The sequence below is a fragment of the Callospermophilus lateralis genome, unplaced genomic scaffold (genome assembly GCF_048772815.1).
Source record: "Callospermophilus lateralis isolate mCalLat2 unplaced genomic scaffold, mCalLat2.hap1 Scaffold_44, whole genome shotgun sequence".
NCBI lineage: Eukaryota > Metazoa > Chordata > Mammalia > Rodentia > Sciuridae > Callospermophilus > Callospermophilus lateralis.
Window position 1 is genome coordinate 4201980 of NW_027514389.1, and position 22598 is coordinate 4224577.

Genomic DNA, 22598 nt, shown 5'->3' on the forward strand with positions numbered 1-22598 from the left:
TTCATTTTTAAACAGTTATGTACACTGATACTTTTTCTTACTATCAATTTTATGTCTTCAGTTTTGTAATTATGTAGTAAATATTTGGCTAAGATTAAGCATAAATCATGAGGATAATACCTTATGTAAAAGATCCAGAATGTCTATAGAAATATTTTTCATAGCATAGGAAAAACACAGAGAAAGTTAAATTTGAGAATTTTCCTCCCCTGTTAGAGTTTAAATTTTTTCTTTGTAACATTTCTTTATGAACTGTGTAACAAATCAGCTTCAGTACCATGGCCAACATAGTCTTTTCTTCCCATTATGGAAGCGGAGGGTATCTTCAGAATGGTGTATAGGATTCCCTAAAATCCAAGGTGCTAGGGCTGGAATAATGGATCAGGCCACCTTCCAACAGAAATAATGATAGAAAAACGCTTTTTTTACCGTGCTTGCCACTGAACCACTCTCTGCCTGTCCTCGACATTGTATTATTCAAAACTTTTTTCAACCCCCAGCTGCATCATCATCTTCACTAAATAATTCTAAATTCTAGTAAAAATTAAAATCACTGACTATTGCCCATTCTCATTCTGGATATTAAGAAGAGATATGAGCCACACTCATCCCTTATTAAATGTCTGTTGGATGAAATTCAAATAATTGGTAAATAAACAAATACTTTCATGTTGACTGTATATCTACATTTCTAAAAGAAGATTTATTTTTTTAATTGATAAAAATAATTTGTATGTGGAAAATTGTGTTCTTTTAATAAATACCAAGAAGAAAATTTGCTCATGATTTCATTATCAAACATAGCCACTTGTTAACATTTTACCTATGTCTTATTAATTATATTTAAGTATCTTTAACCCACCCTAGAATTTATGCTAATAATTACAGATATGTAAATATATTTCTCTCTTTGCATCTTTAAGTTTATACTAAGTGTAATTATTTTGTAGGATTATTAGATTAAATGTTTTTAGTTAAAAGATAACTGAAATTTATTTTTATTTGAAAGTGTCCAAAAATAGTGATATTTTTGGAATATTGACTACATCCTTAAAATTAATGGTATAAAATCAGTGTAAATTGTCATATTTCACCCTTAAATTTAGTTTTCTAAGGAATGTGGAATGAAACAAGAAACAAACATGGTTAAATTTTTGGAAAAACAATACCAAGAAAGATTAGAAGAAGAAATAGCTAAGGTAAGTTTATAGTTTATCTGCAAGGTTTTCTTGGTTTATAGATTTTCTTGATCTTTGAACTGTCAAAAAAAGCATGGATTTTATTGATGGTATGTACTTTGTTTTTATTTGTAAGTTTCATATATAGTCCATCAAACAGTTGTGTAACAGCATCAACTATAATTGCTGCTTCATAGAATGTTTTGCGGTGCTTTTCATTGAAAAGAACGTTTTTTCTTGATATAGAATAGTAATTACAATTTTTCAGAATGCCACAAGTTTTTATATATGTGTTACATTGTAAATAGTTACCTTGTGAAGGAGTTTGGCATTCTAAAAATGAGGGAAAAGTTATGAAGAGAAAAAGTAGTTGTATTACCCTGATAAATTATTGTAATGTTAGATAATAACTACAGATACTGATGGAGGATTGTCACAGAACATTATCACTCATGGCCAAGTGAATTTTCTTGGAAGGAAGAAATATAAAGACTTTTATTTATTTTTTTTTATTTTTGTACTGAGCATTTATTGATGTTATAGTTAGAAAAGTTTTGCTTGTTTTATTTTAAAAGGCAGGCAGTAAAACACTTTGATGTTAAATTTATTGAAAAATAGCCTATCTCTGTATCATTTTATCAGAGGATTTATTTTTGTTTTTAAAACTATGAGGCCAGGCTTTTTTCTAATTCATATAATTTTGAGTAATGACCCACTTTTTAAATCCAGCTGGTATTTATAAATCTAATCCTTTTTTGTTTGTTTGATTGATTTCTTTAGGTCATTGTGTCAATGAGCATTGCATTTGCTCAACAAACTGAACTATCTAGACTATCAAAGGGAAAAGAAAATACTATGTCATCAAAACAAGCACTTACTTTCTGTCAGCAAAATGAAAAACATTATTTTAATGAAATGAAATTATCTCAGGATCAAATTAATCTTCAGACCTCTGATGCATTGGACATGAAATTTAAAGAAGAATTTAAGCCACTTAGTAAAGAGTTAGGAGAAGATGGAGAAGTTCTATTACCAAACAGTGATCATCTTGATGATATAACAGAATCAGAGGTCCACCAACTAACTATTTCAGAAGAAATGTTCTCCAAAGACAAAACATTTATAGTTAGCGAATCTGTAAGTATGCTTCTTTGAATATAAAAAAGAAAAACTTATAATAATATCTTCAGTTTAAAACAGTAGCAATAATGCTGATTAATAGAGAATGAAAGTATGAAGTCCAGTCTTGACTTTAATGTATTTTATTAATTATAAGGTATTTGATTAAGTGAAACAATATTGGTGTGAAGTATAAAATAAATCAGGTCATAGTATTCTTGGTTGTCTTATGGACATAGTACATGTTAAGTTCTCATTGTAAATTATACCTGTGTTAGTTTTATTTAAACTAATTGAAGATTAATTATATTGTAACTAGGTAATACCTGTGGCCAAATGATTTGCTCAATTAAATGTAAGAACATAAAAGGAAATTGCTACGAATTCAAGAAGACAATTCAAAGTATCTTATTATCTCTATACTAATTCTTTTTTCTTGTTAGTTGAGGATCTGTTACCCCAACGAATTGCAGCCTTTATTAGAAAACAATAAATTCTATTTCTTTTAAAATTATCTGAATTTCAAATTTATTTTATGTGTTCACGATAGATATATCTTGTTCAGAGGAGTATTCAAATAAAACTGTCAGCTTTTTATGTAATGCAAAACTTGTGAAATGTTTATGAAAACTAATTTAGCTATAGCTGTTCAAGGCAGAATGATTTTAATTAGTATCTTAAGGGATTGAAGTATTCATAGAACCTATTGACTTGTCATGAGTGTGAGAAACTCATAAATGTAAAGCATTTATTTCCAAATAAAATTTATTATAATTTTTCTTTGAATAAGCAGTTTTCTATAATACGGTGATGACCAATGAATAAAAATTAAATAGGCAAAATTCCTTATATTTTGTGAACTTAATTTTTAAAAATATTTTTCTAGTTGTATATGGACAAAATACCTTTATTTTATTTGTTTATTTTTATGTGGTTCCCAGGATTGAACCCAGTGCCTCATGCATGCTAGGCAAGCGCTCTACTACTGAGGCACAACCCTGGCCCTATAAACTTTGCGTGTGTGTGTGTGTATATTTGTTGTTGTTGTTTATATTATTTCCCCATTATAAAATATCAAGAGATATAAAGGAGTTATAACTTTATTAAGAGAAGGGGCTAGAGATGTAGCTTGGTGGTAGAGCACTTGCCCAGCATGTGTGAGGCCCTGGGATCAATCTCTAGTATGGGCGGAAAAAAAAGTGGATGGGGTGGGGGTTGGAGGGGGTGGATAAAGAATCTTGAGTATTTTGTTTTTCTCTGTTAGAATTAGATTTTAGCTAAACTATCTTGTAAGTAGCTGTTTCCTTTTGGAAAATAACATGTATGGTGGTAATAAATTAACTTCATGTTGTTTTGGAATTATAAATAAGAAAAATACTTTTTTAAAACAAGTGATTTATGGGCTGGGGTTGTGGCTCAGTGGTAGAGTGCTTGCCTTGCATGGGTGAGACACTAGGTTTGATCCTCAGCACCACATAAAATAAATGAAAAAAGGTATTATGTTCATCTACAACTAAAAAATAATTTTTTTAAAAAAAGTGATTTATGCTTTTGTTTAATAATAAAACTAAAACTCAGATGCTTTATGTTGTTAATAGAATTGTTTTCATATTCAGTTAAAGTATCAGTGCTGACTAATTACCACAAAATATGTTATGATTGAGTTTTTTGCTTGTGTTTTTTCCTATCAAAGATTCATGGTAAGATGTTGACATCAAGCATGGATGCTTCTAAACAAATGATGTCAAACGAAGAACAGTTGGAAGATATGAGGCAAGAACTTGTACGACAGTATGAAGAACATCAACAGGCCACAGAACTGTTGAGGCAGGCACACATGTGGCACATGGAGCAGCTACAAGAAGAGATTAAGAGACTTAATAGACAGTTAGCCCAGGTATGGAACTTTAGAGTCTCTTTTCTCCTCAATTGAAATAATGGTATTTTTTATGTGGCTTTTTTTTTAAGTCAAAATTATTTTTCCTAGATACAAATAAATTACAAATACTTAACATCAGGAAGTTCCTGGGATCAACTTTAGACCTTGTTAGGCACACCTAACTCAACTGATATAATGTGCATTATCATTTTATTTAACTGCCTTTCAGGCACTGGAAATGTGACTACAATATAAATTTTAAAATTCTATTGACCATACATAGCTAAAGCACTTTGAGAGTTTTGGAAATATTATACTGAGGTACTTGAGTATACAGTTGCTGTCATTCACTTTTTCAATGTTCATTTGTAGTTCTGTGAGTCTACCAATTACCATCTCCAAGGTTTATCTTTAGCTATCTTTAATCCATCTTTTTAATCATGAATGGAAATCTTCTGAAGTAATCTGTTTCTAGAACTCTCTCAGAGGACACATCTCTTGTTGATTAGAGAAATTCAAATTTATATAACATTCTTTTCTAAATTTAAATATCTCATGGTATTTGGGAGCTATATTCTTATCAACTGCTATATAAAATATACTCACAAAATTATTTCAGAAAAGCAAGAAATATTTGCATGAAAGTTCTTATGAAAACAAATTTATTGAATTTAATTTTGAAAACTAAAACGTGTATTTTTAAAATATAAAATAATAGGGAAATTGATATTTGAGAATAAAATATATCATTTGAAAAATCAGTTTTGTGGGGCTGGGGATGTGGCTCAGGCGGTAGCGCGCTCGCCTGGCATGCGTGGGGCCCGGGTTCGATCCTCAGCACCACATACAAAGATGTTGGGTCCGCCGAGAACTAAAAAATAAATATTAAAAAAAAATTCTCTCTCTTTCTCTCTCTCTCTCTCTCTCTCTCTCTCTCTCTCTCTCTCTCTCTCTCTCCTTTAAGAAAAATCAGTTTTGCTTTTCTTCATTGCATTTTGTGAATTTATTCTTCTAAAATTTCAATGCAAAAATTGACAGAGAAAATATTACTCGAACTATACAAATTCCCGAATATTTAAGTTTAAATAACTTTTTTTCTAAAGTTGCGAATTTTGCATTGAACTTCATATGTGCCTTTTAATCCCTAATAATGAAATATGAATCATAAGGTAGAACCAAGGTCTCTTGGTCCCAAGGGGTTAAAAGAAATCTGCTTTTTACCTCTATCGCAATCAATATTCTTCCATGACCTCTTTTCTTATTTAGAGATCCTCATTAAATAACAAAAACCTGGTTTCAGAAAGAGAAAGGGTGCTTTTAGAAGAGTTGGAAGCACTAAAGCAGCTGTCTTTTGCTGGAAGAGAGAAGCTGTGTTGTGAGCTGCGCAGCAGCAGTACGCAAACACAGGTAGTATTGACTTTGGTGCATTTAGGAACAGTAGATCAACAATGCAGTAGGATTTGTTTGTCTTTATTGTTGATAGGTGACGTATTTTTATAGTTACTGAGCTTAACATATTGGTGATCACTTAGATGTAAGGTAGGTGGAGTCAAAATGCCTTGCTTTCTGTTTAAGATAATTTGAATCTGGCATTGCTGTAGGAGAAACTGTTCTACCAAGGAGCAACCTTTATTGACAACCCTTATTGCCACACTATATAGAGTATATTAGTTTGAAGCCATTAAAACATTTTTCATCTCTACACTTGAATGTTTTATCCTTTTCTTGATACTGCTGATCTTTTGATAAATTGTAGTTAAATATTATTTCAAGCACTTTCTGGTTCACATCATACCAGTACAGAAGAATGATATGCTGTTTTTAAGATGACAGGTTTTCTTTCTGTCTTGTCCTCTCTGCCGTTGCACAAACTTAAACAGAATGAAAATGAAAACCAAAGGGAAATTGAGGAACAGACATTGAAAGAAAAGGAAATGGACATAAAACCTGAAGATGTACCTCCTGATAGTCTGTCCAGTGAAAGCTATACAAAATGTGTATTTTTTCAGTGCAAAGTCAATTAAAATGGTTGTTCAAATGTAATAAACTTTATTCATCCTGATTTTTATCTAGTATATGTGTATTTTCTTAAAATGTCAATCAGTTACAAACTTGCATTGCCTCAAAGAAACTTTTTAAACCAGAAAATTAAGTATTTTATGATCCTCTTTTGAGTAGTTACTGATTCACCGGCCAAGGGAAGATTACATGATAAGGAGTCTAAATTTAGGAGACAGTCATATGTGCCCAGCCATTCTTGCTGGAGGTAAATTATTTGAATTGGCAGCAATTTTCTGGGGAATGCAATAAACAGGGTCAACTTCCTGAGAGCTCTGATGTTCTTACTGCAGCTGTCAAAGTTGGGGCCACTCCGCCCTCTTCCGTAACCAAGGTCTCAACCCCCTCGATTGAGGCAGGCCACCGAGGAGTATGGTTTTCTATTTCTTTGTCTAAGTCTTGTAGTCCTGATGTATCCAGTGCAGAAACCCCTCCCTAACCCATAGGAATTCATGTGTTTTGACTTTTCAGTTGCAGCAGGAAGTCAAAGACTGGAGTGCATCACACACTGAGCTCAGTGAACAAATCAAATCATTTGAGAAGTTCCAGAAAGATTTACTTGTAGCTCTTAATCACAAAGATGATACTATTAATGTAAGTTTATACTCCAAATACATGTTTCATCTCATGAATTCTCCTGAAATCTTCTGAATTAAAATCGAGAGTCTTCCAACCTTTTGCTTCTTTTCTAGGCTTTGACTAATTATATCACACAGTTGAATCGGTTACAATGTGAATCTGAATCTGAGGATCAAAATAGAGAAGATGAGTCAGATGAATTAACCAACGGAGAGGTAGCAGGTAAGATCAGTCTCAGGGAGGTTGAATCCTTTTTTTGCTTTCTTGTCTTTAATTAAGTATTTATACAGATGCCACTTTTCAGCTGGCTGATTTTCTTCTTAAGCTTCAGGGTTGTAGACACATATCACTGGATCTATAGATATGTCTTTTGCATTGGCAGAGGTGGGTTGCTGGGGTATAATGTAGCAATAGGCATGTGAAGAACACTGACTTTTTCTATTCCATTGAAAACTAGTAAGTACACTGCAGCTACAATAGTCACATCCTATACAATACTTAGAGTATTGAACATTGTACAGTAAGAGAAATTTATTTCTTAACTTATGCAGATGATAGTTGATTTTGATACTCATCATCTCTATGGCTCTGTGGTTTTAAGGTCCACAGTCAGTCTTAAGAGTCCGGAGGTAGTTGGAACCATAAACTAAGGCTGTGAGAACAGAGGCTAGAGACTATCAGAAATCTAGAGAGAGGGAGTGTAACAGTGTTTACTGATGAGGAAAATATTTCCACATGTTTTCTCCCAAGTTGGATATTGCTTACATAGCAAGTATTTCAAACCACACCTGGTAGTAGATTCAGGGAGAAAATAGAGGATTGAATCTTTCTAAATAAGACACTTACTTGCCCAGGTGAAGATAGATCTGAGAGAGAAGAAAAGATTTTATCTTACAAGAATAGCATAGATAACATTTTAGTTGTGCAAACTAGAAATTCACCTTTTTTTTTTGTTTTGTTTTTAAGACAGACACAGTACTTTTATTTATTTTTATGCTGAGGATCAAACTCAGTGCCTCACACATGCTAGGTGAGCACTCTACCACTGAGCCACAACCCCAGCCTGAAATTCATCTCTCTCTCTCTTTTTTTTTTTTAAATCTAAGCTTGCAATTCTCTTAAAAGTCATTAGTCTAATCAGTTTAGTTATTTAATTGATTTTTTTTCTTCTGGTGTTTGAACACAATCATTATTTAGTTTGGGGAAGTTAGGAGAATATAGAGTTAAAAGTAAGGAAAGAAAAAGCTAAAGTCTTTTGTTTTTTAGGTGATCGGAATGAGAAGATCAAAGATCAAATTAAGCAGATGATGGATGTCTCTCGGGTATAGTTCTTTGTTAGAGTCCCATAGTGCCTGTGAATTCTTCCTGTGCCTCACTTTTAAGAATACCTCTCTTTTCTGCAATTTTTAGACACAAACTACAATATCAGTAGTTGAAGAGGATCTAAAACTTTTACAACTTAAGCTAAGAGCCTCGATGTCCACAAAATGTAATCTAGAAGGTGGGTTCTTCTTGAGAAGAAATTGCCATGTTGGAAAGACTTAAAATTTTATTGCAAAGATAAAGAATGGCTTCTTGCTTTCATGCTTCTTACTTTTCTTGGCACTACTCCCTCAAACAAGTTCTTAAGTCCTTGTACACATATAGAGATAAGCTGTTTTATCCTTTACAGACCAAATAAATAAATTAGAAGGTGACTGCAATTCACTACAGTCTTCTAAAGTTGGACTAGAAGAGGAATGCAAAACTCTAACGCAGAAAATGGAGATTTTAAATGAACTCTACCAGAAAAATGAGATGGCACTACAAAAGTAAGATTTTCATTGTTTGTTATTGTTATCACTGTGTGAACTAACAGATAATTTTATCTTTTCTTAAGATTATTTACAATTTCTTCTAGTTGTAATAAGTAGAGATTTGTCTTTTTTCCTTTGTGTTTTTTTTCCTATAAGTTGCATTTTTCTTTCCATCGTCAGTCTTAAGAGTCCTGAGGTAGTTGGAACCATAAACTAAGGCTGTGAGGACATCATAATCAATTGTCAAATTCATATGAAGGCAGGAAGTGGTAAAAAGGTATTAACAGTCACTGTGGAAATACCTCTCAAAGTTCAAGACCCTTTCTATGATCCCCCTATTTATTTTAATTACCTTTCATTGTGATCAGTTATGTAATTCTAATGTTTTGAACTTGTATCTCTAACTCTGGACCTTTAAAAATACTGAGTGATTTGGAATGACATGTTTTAGTAGAATAAAAACTTCAAAAAGGAATAATATTTACTTATTGATGGTACAAGTTTTGGACTTGAATATCTCAGATGTTCACACAAAATTGAACTGTGGCAAGGACCTTAGGAGTTATGATTACAGAAGTACTTGTTTGGAGTATATATTTATATATTAATCTTCTTAGTGTGGAGCTAGTTATTTTTTGAAAGTTCATTTGAAGTTTTTAATCCACAAAAATACTTGAATTCTCTAAAAATAGGTTGTGTCAGATTTTATTTGTTTGCACCTGATTTTACTCTTCGGCATATATATATCTTGTAAAGCAAAGACAGACCTTCTTACAGACCTAACTATTTTTAGGTATTTTGACTTCTGTTGCCTAATTAATGCATTACATATTGAAACCTTTCCATTAACTTTTCTAAAATTCTGTGATCTCCAAGTGACCTTTTTAGAATCTCAAATTTTTGTTCAGGCCAGTTCTAAATTCCTGGCCTGTTTCAAAGAAACATTTCTCATTTTATCACTTTTTTTTTAAAAGAACACTTGTTTTCTCTGTCCCTACTAGTAATCTGAATGACCTAAAAGGCAATTAATTTTCTTTGTAATGCAATTAAATTGTAGCACTATTTTTCTCAACTCCTCCAAAATTCATTCAGTCATCATCTGTGGTTTGTACTCTTTTTACTCATCCCCAGGTACTATGTCAGTTCATGCCTCTGTCATCTTTTCTGTTTCTAACCTAGATCATCTGTCTTCATTCTCCATTTTTTTATATTTGTATATAACTTATTTCAAATTCTTAGTAGTTTTCTCTATAGCCGCTTGAGTGGACTTTCTAAAATATAAGTCTGTCCATGTCAATATGTGCCTGTGGTTTATGAAGAATTTGCTTTCTATTTGATGACCTGTTCTTTTTTTCTTCCTTGTATCTTTTTAATAGTTTATATATTTTTAATTATTTTCCTCATCCCCTGTATAAGCTTGATGTAATCATAAATTATAATGGAATTATAATTATATAATTATAATTTTATTCATCTTCTCATAATTTAAAGGCCATGGTATATATTCTGGATTTAATAAAAACCTGACATAGATTAATAGGTTTATTATTATTTTTTATGGGCTTTAAGTAGCTCCTGAATCAGATAGCTGTTGTGGCATTATATGTTAGTACTTCATATACTGTGAACTCCACAAGACATTCATTCAATTTATACACATATTTAAAGTTTCTGTAGTTCTGCATTCTACACTGTTGGTTTCTTATTTGAAATTATTTTCATTCTATTTGAACATTGTCCTTTAATGATAGATTTGATTAGTGTATCAGAGGTAGTACAAGGATAAACAGAGAATAGTATTTTATCCACTAAATATTGCTACCTTTATAATCCGTATTAGGCTGACATGAACTTCATGATTAGAGTTAAAACCAGTTTCCATTTTTAAAGGATCTTTCTTTTGGCTACTGAATTTTGACTGTTACTTAGTTTTAGCAATTTAAAAATATCCAATTAATTACCATCTGTTTTAATTTTTTTCTTTAAGGAGTCCATTATCATTGTTGTTTGGTCTTATCCCTCCCCTAGTTTCTGTAGTCCTTTCTCTTGTTTTTTTAACAGTTGTATTGGGAAGTGCCTAGGTGTAGTTTTCCCCACCCCACCCACTTTTCCTCTTGCAGTTATGTTGCTTGGGACCATTAAACACTTCTTGAATTTTCGAGTCTTTTTCTAAATGTTGATTTTACCTCATTCTCTCTTCTGATTATAATAATGCATATTAGAATTTGATTTCCCCTGCCTCCTACATTCTGGATTTACTTCTTCTGGATATTTTCTTCTGACCTGTCTTAAAAGCGCTAGGATTTATTTTACTTCCCAAATCTGCTGCTAAAATCATTCATTGAGTTTAGGATTTTAAAAAATTCAGGGTTTAAAATATTATTTTAGTTGTAGATGGACACAATATTTTATTTTTTATAGGATTTTTTAAGAGAGAGAGAAAGAAAATTTTAATATTTATTTTTTAGTTTTTGGCAGACACAACATCTTTGTTTGCATGGGGTGCTGAGGATTGAACCCGGGCCGCACGCATGCCAGGCGACAACGCTACCGCTTGAGCCACATCCCCAGCCCAACACAATATTTTATTTATTTTATGTGGTGTTGAGGACTGATCCCAGTGCCCCACACGTGTGGGGCCCATGCTTCACCACTGAGCCACAACCCCAGTCCTATTTCAGTACTACAGCTCAAACCCAGGACCTTGAGCCATGTGCTCTACTATTGAGCTACCTCTCCAGACTCCTTGCTCTTTCTCATAAGGGACTAGGGTCTTACTGCTTTCCAAGCTATCTTTAATCTCATAATTCTGCCTCTGCCTCCTGAGTATCTTCCACTGTAGGAAGGTCACCACACCCAACTATTTCTTGGTTTTATAGTTTCTAATCCTTTGACAAAATTCATAATCTATTTTTTCCTCTTTAGTGGTGCTGGGGTTTGAACCAAGAGCCTTGTGCATGCAAGGCAGCACTCTACCAACTAAACTATATTCCCAGCCCTGAAATTCATAATCTTGACTTTACTTTTTTGACTATATAAAGCACAGTGATTTTAAAACATGTGCAGATAACCCCATTAGCTGATTTCCTTTTCTGTGGGATTTTTTCTCACAGAATTTTGTCTTATGGAGTGCCTGGTCAGTTTTGATTGGCCAACATTGTTGTGATAATTATAGATGAAATTTGAGGACTAAGACGAAGTTATCTTCTTATAGAAAAGTGTTGAGGTTACTTGAGTAAGATTGTCACTTTAAACTTAGTCAACAATTAAGATAATTCAAAAATGACTTGTCTTTTCAATGTTTCAGTATTGTTCCTTTTGGATTTTTTGCCTATTCATCACTTAAGTGTGCAGTACTTTCTAATCTAAACTCAAAGACTAGGGCTTTTATTAAGGGTCCCTTTATTGGTAGCCTCTTTTTTCCTCTAAGCCCAGGAATTTAATGAAGGCTTGGTTCAGACTCATATCTTTGTGATATCTTTAATAGGAGAAAAGTACCTTAAAGTGCCAGCCTTACTTGTAATTCTGAGATTCCTTTTTCTAATGGATCTTGGCCACATACATATATCTTCACTGACTTTTTAGCTTGGATCCCTTCAAACACAATTTTATATTCTTATAAAGATGTTTTGATTGTTCTTAGTGCTCTCAGACTAACTCTTTGATAATTGGAAACAAAATTCTCTCTTTTCTTCAAGATTCAGTTTTCTCCATATTCCTTCTTACGCCAGTGGGGAAAATTATTATATTCCTTTAGGCATCATTTATACCTGAAACAGTGAGCTCTTTTATTCTTTAGCATCTTACAAGGTAACTAGTATATTATAGCCACTCATAAAATACTTGCTGAAGAATTAAATGAGAAGCTATATAAGAATATATAATCCCCTTTTTCTATTTGGTATCAGTAATCCTTTTTTACTGTAGTTCTTCTGATTTATGGAAATTAACTTTCAAGTTAATTATCTTTCGAATTGGAACTATGGCTAAAGTAGTACAAGGATAGCAGAAAATAGTATTTTTTAAATCATTAAATGTAGCTACCTTTGTGTCAGTAGATGAACATCTTGAGTTTCATGATCAGAGTTAAAACTTGTCAGTAGATAATACTCTGATAGTGGGTCAGTTTGGCTTCTTTTTCTGGTTGATAGACATTATCAAAACTCAGATTTGTCTTTTTGCTTAATTTACAATTCTAAAGTGTGAAAAATGTTCTGTGGTTAATTGCATAGCTAAAAGACATATTCTAGAAGATTTTTTCTTTGACTGACTATATGTTTATTATGGTACCAGTCTTGGATTGAGAAAAGAGTTCCTCCATGACAAAGATATACTTAGTGTCCTACCCATGGCAGAAACGAGAAAAGAATTATCCCCTGCTTTATCCTAATATGTTTAATTATGTTAGGTTGATCAGTCCTGATCTTCCACATTGAAGTAAAGTGAGTTTTTATTATCTTACACACAGGAGACTTGCCCTTGGGGCACATGTTGTTTTCACATTTATTTTATTTACTGGTAAGTAGAGAATTAAGAGGAGAAGTTAGAAAATGTAAGTGATTTGCAGAGTTTGATTTATGAAATTGCAGGTTTGAATTCCCATTTTATGTGCCTAAGCATTTTATAGAATTGTTGGAAGTGATATTCACAAAGAGAAACTTTTGAATTGATAACTGGCTTTATTTTAGGAAACTGAGTCAAGAAGAATGTGAGAGACTAGAAAAAGAGCAGCAGCTGTCAGCTGCAGATGAAAAGGTGGTTTCCGCTGTACAGGAAGTTAAAAATTACAAGTGAGTTCAGTTTCTAAAGGAGGGTGTCAATGTCTAATGAATTAGTGTTAGCTTTCTTTTTAATCTTTTTTTACATAATGTAGATAGAAGAAAATAGCATGGAAGTATAATAACGAGAGGATATGAACACATTCAATTCACACAGGAGAAAAAATAAATTTCAACTTAACAAATAAAAAATGTTAACAAAAATTTACTTGTACCCAATGGGCAAGACCATAGGGAACTTGGTAAATGCAAACAGTTCTGGGGGTTTTGTATGTTGTAGTAATTCTTAAGAAATCAGTTTGCTGTGTGTTATATCATGACCGACAAAAGTGTGGCATTTGATAGACCTTGGAAATCTTCTATGGATATAATTTGAAAAAGAGAAAAAAAAGTTTTAAGGAGGAAGATATTTCTAGCAGAATTACTTGAGAACACACTGATGAGCAGTTAAGGAAATTATAATTTATCAATTCAGAATCTCTAGCAATTAAATGATAAAGAAGTTATTAGTATTAGGTTTTTATTTTATTTATTTATTTATTTATTTTTGATGCTTTACTACTAAGCTACATCCTTAGACCTTTTTTTTTACTTTGAGACAGGGTCTCAGTTGCATAGGTTCCCACTTAATTGCTGAGACTGACCTCGAACTTGTGATCCTCCAGCCTCAGCTTCCCAATCTGGCATGGGATTACTGGCATGTGGCATTGCACCTGGTCTGTAGTATTAGTTTTGATCACACTGGATTCATATAACTATAGAAATGTTTTTCTTATGTATGATAAAAGTCTTTAAAAGTATAGCTGATGGAATAAAGAGAAAATGGTCAGAATGTTTCAAATTTTATTCAATTGTTGTAATTCTTAGGCGGAGAATTGAAGAGATGGAAGAAGAATTACAGAAAACCGAGCGCTCATTTAAAAACCAGGTAGTAATTAATACTGTCCTGTAGTTGCAGAATTCTTTGATATCTAATACAGACAATTATAGGCTATTATAATGAGTCCCTAAAAACATTTTTTTAATGTGTTGTCTTTTTCAGATTGCTACGCATGAGAAGAAAGCTCATGATAATTGGGTAAGATTTTTTCCCCCTTTTCTTTATTTTTTGCATAGCCTACCGTAACTGAATTTGAATATTTTCTCTTTAATAGCTCAAAGCTCGTTCTGCAGAAAGAGCTATAGCTGAAGAGAAAAGGGAAGTTGCTAATTTGAGACAGAAGTATGTGATTTTTGTGTCTTACTGTATGTTTTATAGTGTTTTAAGGTTATGCTAGATATTATTTAGGATTGCTGTCTCATAATTCAGCCCATTCTTTCTCAATATTCAAGACTACTGGAAATGACCCAAAAGATGGCAATGTGGCAAGATGAACCTGTGATTGTAAAACCAATGCCGGGGAGACCAAATTTACAAAATCCTCCTCGGAGAGGTAGGGGGCACTTTGTAAAAGGAGCTATTTTATTTCTTGGTGCAGAATGTATGTAAATTACTTTTTATTTCTGTGTGTAATGGTTATGAAATAATCTGAATGATTTGCTAAAGCGGGAGGTGTGGGAGTTGGTGTCAGGGAGAAGGCTGCCTTAAAGTAGTAACACGGCATTGTTGTCTTTAGGTCCACTGAGCCATAATGGCTCTTTTGGTGTATCCCCCGTGAGTAGTGGAGAATGTTCCCCTCCATTGACAGCAGAGCCAGCTGGGAGACCTCCTTCTGCTACTCTTAATCAAAGAGATATGCCTAGAAATGGATTTGGTGAGCATTCGCATGTTGCTTTATAGTAAACTGCTTCAAGGTTTTGTTTTTTTTTTCCCTTTTGAATATTCTAATGAAAACATAGAATTTGGGCCTGCACAATATATAGAAGATAATTTCTTACTTTATCTTAGTGAATGTTTTCTGTAAAATCTGTTCTAGAATAGAAAACATTTTTTTTTTTTCCTGGAGGTCCTTGTATTGTTTTTTTCTTTTAAATTTTACACTGTGAAGTGTAAACCTTTATCTTTAAATTAAATCTCTATGGTGTTCCTTTCCCAAATATTATAAAAGTAGCCTTAAACTTTATGTAGCATACATATTTCCAATATGAAATACTGAGTCTTATTTCCAATTCTAAATAGGACTGTAGTCTTGGTAAGATTGGAAGTCAGGTTATATAGACTAAAGAAAAGCCAACCTACACATACTTCAAGTCTATAGCTTAAAGTTTAGGACCAGTACGTATTAATTTGCTGTTCTATCAAGCCAAGGCAGTTCTTTATTTTACTTAAGTCTCTTCATAAATTGTGATTTTCGTATTGGGCAACCCATTTTTTATAAAAAATATTTTTAATTGTAGATGGTGTGGTGCTGAGAATCAAACCCAGTGCCTCACACATGCTAGGCAAACACTCTACAACTGAGCTACGACCCTAACCCCTGGGCAACCCATTTTTAATGTTGCTTTCTAGTTATTGTTGAACCCTGACCTGTCCACCAGTGGTTTATTTCTTCTGAAAAATACATACAAGGGCTCTGATCTTTCTTTCCCAAGGGTCAATGGATGGACCTTTACCTCGTACTCAATGGTCTTCTGAGGCATCTGGGAAACCCGTTGCCTCTGGTAAAGAGACCAAGTAATTTCAAAGAATCTGTAATTGTGGATGCAGGATTTTTATTCTTTTCATGTTAGCATAAGTCTGAATCCATTCTTTGATCTCTAACAGACCCAGGATGTGGTCCAGCTCACATGAACAGCAGCTCCAGAAGTTCTTCTCCAGCTAAGGTGACAGATGAGGGCAAGGTAAGTTCTGTAGTTACTGTGAATCACGTGGTCGTGCAGGAACATGTAGCTTTCTTACAGTACTTGCTCTTTGCTTTATCCTTCTTTGTGTTCTATTTGTACTATCCCATTTGTTTTTTAAAAAGCAAACTGTTCCCCAAGAACCTGAGACCCACTCAGTTTCTACCATTACTTCTTTGACTGAGCATCCAGTTGGAGTAAGTACTTAGAGGTTGAGAACTGAATTGGGTTTTATTCTGTGCATTTCTGGGAAGGATATTCAGAGCATGACACTGATCTTGTTTGCTTTAAACTGCATGCAATTTTGAGCTTACTTTTCTCCTTAACTTGGAAATGTGGCTTAAGTGTGTACAACTATAATGAACTACAGAATGTGAAAAGTTATCACTCTAACTTTATATGGTGTTTTGTGTTGAATGTTCTAAGGCAAAGTAAATTCATTATAAATTATATAATTCATCATTTTTATTTTTGTTTGGAAGAATGCTATTTAAGAATTCCTCCATTTGAGCAAACCCTATTTTGAGTGATTTGAATTAGATTGGTATCAGATTTTCTGAAAGTGAAATACTGTTTCAGTGCAACAATGATAATCTGAAATGACCTCTTGAGCCAGTCCCAAGCAATGGTCTCATTTGTTCACATAAGTGCTTTCTCTTGTAACTGTGTTGCTATTATATCTGGTAGGTCTTCTGCAGCTCTATAATAAAATAAATTTTTAATTGTTTAGTTTCAAACCCACTACTCATAGGAAATGATAAATCAATATCTCAAATGGTGTACAGTAAATGAAAGTAAATATTAAAGCCTTGTCTTCCTAATTTGTGTATATAGCATTGTGTTGGAAAATACTTCTCAAGTTCCAGTGTATACATATTCCAGGAACATACATCTCTGGAGCAATCTAAGGGCAGCTTAGATAAGACCCCCAAACCCCTTTGTAGTAGAAGATTTAAAAGAGAGCAAAGACCTGTTGTTAGAGAGGAGTATAGGTGGGAAAGCATGGCTTGGAGGCAAACCTGGGATTGAGATCCTTTAATATGCAGTGTGGCCGTCAACAAATTATGATAATCCATTTGCTTTTGTTCCCTCTTATTTAAAACAAGACAGTCTACTTAAAGATCTCAGAGGTTGAATAATATATGAAAGACGTACTGAAGATACTCTGAATTGTAGCTATTATTACATGGGTAGAGAATGGATTTTTCATTGTATTCTGTTCATTCTTAATATGGAAGTAATGAGCTACTGTGATGAAAGGGAAGTGATGGGGAGGGGGGGACTCCCTTTGAAATAGGTTGTAGTGAATACAGCAAGACATACTGGTCAGAAATCACCTCTGTTAATAACCTCTGCCAGTCCTCTTGCCTTTCCCTTTCCTGTGCAGATATAATCAGTAACAAACTGCTCCCTCTTGTGGAATCCTTATAACTTCTGTAAGCTGTCAGTGGGAATACACAGGAGGGGTGGGTAGAGTTTTGTTGCACTGATGGTGTTCTCTGGACAGGTGCCTGTTTGGGGTTTTAGTTTTATCGGTGTTGGTACTTTGTCTTAATACATAGGAATTTTAAAACTTTTAACTGCTTTCAAATCTTAAATTGCAGGTTAATATGGCTATGAAAGAGCCCCCTCCTTTCTCAGGGGTACCCTTCATGGGCCCCCCTATGGGACCCCCGATGGGACGGCCTCCACCACCTCCCTTTTGGTATGGACCGCCATTTCAGCTCGGTGGGCCTTTTGGGCCTCGGCCAATTCCTCCACCATTTGGTATGATGATCTGAACAGTAGTGATTGACTTATAAATCACATTCATCTTTCATTTCTATTGCTTGCTAAAACAGTTGGTTGCTATCTCAGGTCTTAACAATGAAAGGATACAGCTGAGTACATTTTAAATTTTCCTCCAGTTTTCTGGGACATATGGGACACTACATAATCTTATACTGAGATAGGCAATAGCTATCTCATTGACAAGGATAAGGGGCTATATAGAGAAAAGCCAGAAATATTACTTCTGCAGATGTTTGTTGAAAATATGTTGATATGCACTGCAATAGATGGAAAGGTGGATGAGACATATGCCATAACTTAAAATTTTGTCACAGATATGAAAATCCTATAGCATAAAGTTTGTAATCACCCATAATGGAAGCATAAGCAGTAGGTTATAGAATATAGAAAAGGAAAAGTCAAATCCTCCTTACCTTGAGAAAAGTCAGAGGGAAGTGTTAAAGAGGAGGATTTAACAGTGACCTAATAAATGTTGCTGATTTAATTAGGTGGCTGTGGAAGGCCTTTTCCAGGAGGGCATGCACCTTGATTTTGATGGCATGTGTAAAGTCCATGCTGAAATACTTCATGAATTTTTAATGGATACAGTAATAAATAGTGGGATTTCCTTTTATCAAAATTTCTTTGATGTAGCAAAGTTCTTATTTCATAATCTATTATCTTGTCATGGTAATTTAGTACTTCCAAATATAAATGGAGCTCTTGTGAGATAGAAATAATTCTGCAATTATATAGTAGGGAAAGAAAAAAGATAAGCCTGGAGCTAGGTAGAGCCATGTTTAAATCCTTAATATGTTGCTTCATGGCTGGTTGGCCAGGCTATAACCTAAACTTGTTCCATTTCAGTTTGCCTCATCTGGCAAGTCAGGGTGTTCACCAGTTGATGTTCTAGGCTTGGGAGAAATTAAAGACTATATTAACATACTTGAAATCACCCAAGTTCAGAAATTTCTGGGTATTTACATAACTTCCTTATTATTTTCCAGGTCCTGATATGCATCCACCAATAGGCTTCAGAGAATATGCACCAGGTGTTCCACCTGGACAATGGGATTTGCCTTTTGACCCTCGTGATTTTTTTCCAGGACCTGCACCATTTAGACCTTTAGGTTCATTTGACCCAAGAGAGTACTTCATTCCTGGTGCCCCATTACCACCTCCAACTCATGGTCCCCAAGACTATGGGCCACCACCTGCTGCAAAAGACTTAATGTCTTCAGGCTTTAAAGATGAGCCTCCAACTACACCCGATTCTCAGAGTAGTGAGGGCTGTTCACAGGCCTTAAAACAGGGCCCATAAAATTAACCTCTGACACTTAGTCAGAAAGTGGACTATGAACTATTCATTGTGTTGAAGGATTATTGGCTTCAAAATATAAAAGTTTTTTTAATTGGTTTATGTTTTTAGAATGAAGCTGCCTTGGCACAGTATACATTTGGAGCCAAAATATTTTCCCCCTAAATATCCCCCACTTAAACTAGAGTATCCTTCCAACTTTAAAATGTGCAATAAAGAATACCTTTGTTTTAGTTAATGTAGCATATACAATTGCTAAATGATTTAGAATGTCATAATTATGGACATTTCCTGTGGAAATGCTTTAAGAACATGTATTTCCATTATCCTCTTTTTAGTGTATTCCAGTTGATAACAGAGAAATGGTGTTTTATAAGCTTGATTTTCTCTTTAAATATCTGGTCGCAGAGACTGTTATGCTAAAAATGTTTACTCAAAGATCATAAACTTCATTTTCCTTCTTGATGAAGTTCTTTGTTGTAATAGTTCATAAAAATTGTTTATTAATATTTCCCAAGTGTCTTTTGATTCATTGGATTGTCATGAGACTTTGTGCCATTGGGGAAGCATGTAAACTCACTCTCAGAACTGAAGATGGTGACTTGGCAGCATATTTCCTGTTGCTCACTGTTAAGGAGGCTGGACCTTGGTCAACTGTGGACTTATACAGAGGAATTTATTTTACTTGTGAGAAGTCTTGTGGCTCTATTTTTGTAGCACATTCATGTACTTTTTTCTAACCACTGTCCATGTGAGAATAGTTTTCTGAGAATGAGTTTACATTAGTAGCAAGAGTTGTTTGACCTGAAGTTCTACTGCTTTTGCCATTATTGCATTATAACAGTAAAATATAGGGTGGTATGTTGTGTCTATAAAAAATAAGGAAATTTCTTTTAAAAAATGTACCTTGCCACTGATTTTCAAGAAATATGATTAAAAAAATTAGAAAAGTATAATCCTCTGAGAAAGAATGAATGAAACTCTAAGGCTTATAATGTCTTTAATCAGCAACTATGGGCTGAATTAAATTCTTTTTTTTTTACAGATACTCAAATATATTTTATTTAAAAATCAATTAAAGCAAGTCCTGAATCTGTAACTACTGTCTTTAAAACAATGTTTCTAAGAACTAGCTCTCCAGAGCTGTAATTTTAATTACAGCAATTTTAACAGTACATTTTAAGAGGTTTAAGATTTAAATAAAATTATAAAAGCCTGGTACTTTTGTTTACTGCTAGACCATATTCTTCCATTCTTTAAAGTTCTAGAAAGTAATAGGATTGTTGAAACCTAGAACATATCATTGTTCTTTTTATGTCCCCTAAGTATTCTCAAAATAGGGGCAAAAGCTTCAGTGTGAAACAAAATCTCTGTGAAACAACATCTCTAAACTACTGAAGATGACTCAGAATCAAAAAGAATTTGAGTCCGTTAGGAAGAATTCAATCTACATAGCCTCCATTTAATATCAGAAGCAGCAGCTGTGTGTAAGAGGAAAACCATATAATAGCTTATGCCATTTTTAACCTTGTAAAATAAAATTTAAGTCACAAACACCAATTTTGAATGTATCTTTCAACCTCTATAGGACACAAGGCAATGCTGAAGTTACTAAAACTTCTAATTTTAAAATAGCATTTAAATAAAGGTGATGTCAGCTAGGAAGATAGATTTTCAAGGAAAGGCAGATTTATTTTTTTATTCAAAGCAACAGTAGTTTTCCCTCTAAAGCCTTTTTTGTATTTATTCTATTGGTAAGCTATAATGCGTTCTATGTAGTATATCTGAGCAGTTCTGAACCCACCCATAGTTGCCTCTCCTTACATCCATCTGATTGTACCACTTCTGTAGCAAAGCCCAAGGTAGCTGCCCATATACCAGTTGTGAGAGAATACTGTCTCTTGATTCAATTATACTTTTGTATCTCAAAAGTTTTAGAAGTCCTCTCCAGCAAATTGTGTTTGAGTTTAGTTACTAAAATCATTTCATTTGTGAAGCAGTAGTGTTTCAACCTGAAAGTATTACTGCTATAGTTGTAATTATTGTCCAGTGACTCATCCCCTCCCACATTAGAAAGTAAATTTAAACAACTAATTTGTGAGATACAGATTGTTTTGTGTTAATTGCTTCAAGATAAAACCACCTTTTTTGGCAGGGGAGGTTTGGTCATTCAGGTCTGAATTAAAGCTAAGCTGATGACAATGTTCAATTTAAGTTTGTTTAATGCTGATGAAAGACATTCATACAAAGCATCCTCTTTTTTTTTCACATAACCCTGTTCTTTGGTGGCAGCTGGGGTTGTGGCTCAGAGGTAGAGTACTTGCCTAGTGCAGGCAAGGCCCTGGGTTTAATCCTCAGCATCACATAGATAAATAGAGGTTTAAAAAAAGCATTCTTATGTGAAGGATGCTAAATGTTTCTTTATATAAATTATCACTTTGAGGGGCTGGGGTTGCATGTGAGGCACTGGGTTTGATCCTCAGCACCACATATAAATATAAAGGTACTGTGTCCATCTACAACCAAAAAAAAGGTTTTTTTTTTTAATTATCACTTTGATATACGTGTTTTATAGTCTATGAAAAAACAGAAAGAACAATGTATCAGTTTTGCTACATTTTAATAGTAGATTTTAAGGGAACAACTTCAAACATCAGTAACATCAAACAAAAAGGTACTGAGTACTCCACAGGGTACAGAGTGCTGCCAAGCACCTTGTAAAGTTTACATGACATGGAGAAGATGAGGCCCTTCTCTTGAGAAGTTTACAGTCTGGAAATTTTGACTACTCAGAGTTTCAGTTGAGTGAACATTTTATTAAGGCAAATTCTTCATTTCCTAGAACTACTGTAGACTGAACTATTTTTGCACTTGTGAAATTAACCCAATCCAGATGAAAGAAAAGACTAAATTTGGTTGAGAATTCTTTCAGGCTCATATAGTTTTATTAACATTCATCTAGTAAACAAAATTGACCTAACAGACAACTGAAAAATTAAAGACTAGATCTCTTGAAGTGCAAGGGCTAAAATAACTGTTATTCGGTTTAAAAAGCAACAGATAGTATGATTAGGGTTTACACTAGTTTAAAAATAGGCCAAGTATTGCATTCCCTTCATGCATTGTTCTTTTAAAATAGTGAATATTAAAATACATGGGTTCTACATGTAACCCACAAAAAAGCTCCTCACAAATTTTTATGTTCTGTGTATCAAATATCCACCTTGTGTACTATGAAAGTTTTATTTATGTCTCATCATTAAGTTAAAAGTAATGTAAATGGTGAAATTATAATAGGCTAATGACCTGCATATTTTCATATGAATGTCAATATATCTAAAT

The 22598-nt window shown here is 33.6% G+C and overlaps 2 protein-coding genes across 4 annotated transcripts in view; both read left to right on the forward strand.

Annotated features, from left to right (window-relative positions):
* The window catches only part of LOC143387701 (A-kinase anchor protein 9-like), a 60836-nt gene extending 53745 nt beyond the window's left edge, over positions 1–7091 (forward strand). The window contains exons 12-17 of the mRNA XM_077108310.1: positions 1107–1199; positions 1959–2315; positions 3991–4194; positions 5443–5583; positions 6706–6828; positions 6927–7091. Coding sequence (XP_076964425.1) covers positions 1107–1199; positions 1959–2315; positions 3991–4194; positions 5443–5583; positions 6706–6828; positions 6927–7091 — 1083 coding nt within the window. The remainder of the gene's footprint in view (positions 1–1106; positions 1200–1958; positions 2316–3990; positions 4195–5442; positions 5584–6705; positions 6829–6926) is intronic.
* Positions 7092–8089: 998 nt separating this feature from the next.
* Positions 8090–19663, forward strand: LOC143389149 (transport and Golgi organization protein 1 homolog). 3 transcript variants are annotated; one of them, XM_077108311.1, is made up of 12 exons: positions 8090–8135; positions 8224–8314; positions 8486–8624; positions 13298–13399; positions 14255–14315; positions 14430–14465; positions 14542–14609; positions 14720–14820; positions 15004–15141; positions 16092–16168; positions 17773–17935; positions 18946–19663. In XM_077108311.1, the coding sequence occupies exons 1-12, from the start codon at positions 8118–8120 to the stop codon at positions 19257–19259; spliced, it is 1308 nt and encodes a 435-aa protein (XP_076964426.1). In that variant the 5' UTR covers positions 8090–8117; the 3' UTR covers positions 19260–19663. The 3 variants fall into 3 exon arrangements, with proteins under 3 accessions (XP_076964426.1, XP_076964428.1, XP_076964427.1); XM_077108313.1 differs by lacking the exon at positions 15004–15141; XM_077108312.1 differs by lacking the exon at positions 13298–13399.
* The last annotated feature ends 2935 nt before the right edge of the window (positions 19664–22598 follow it).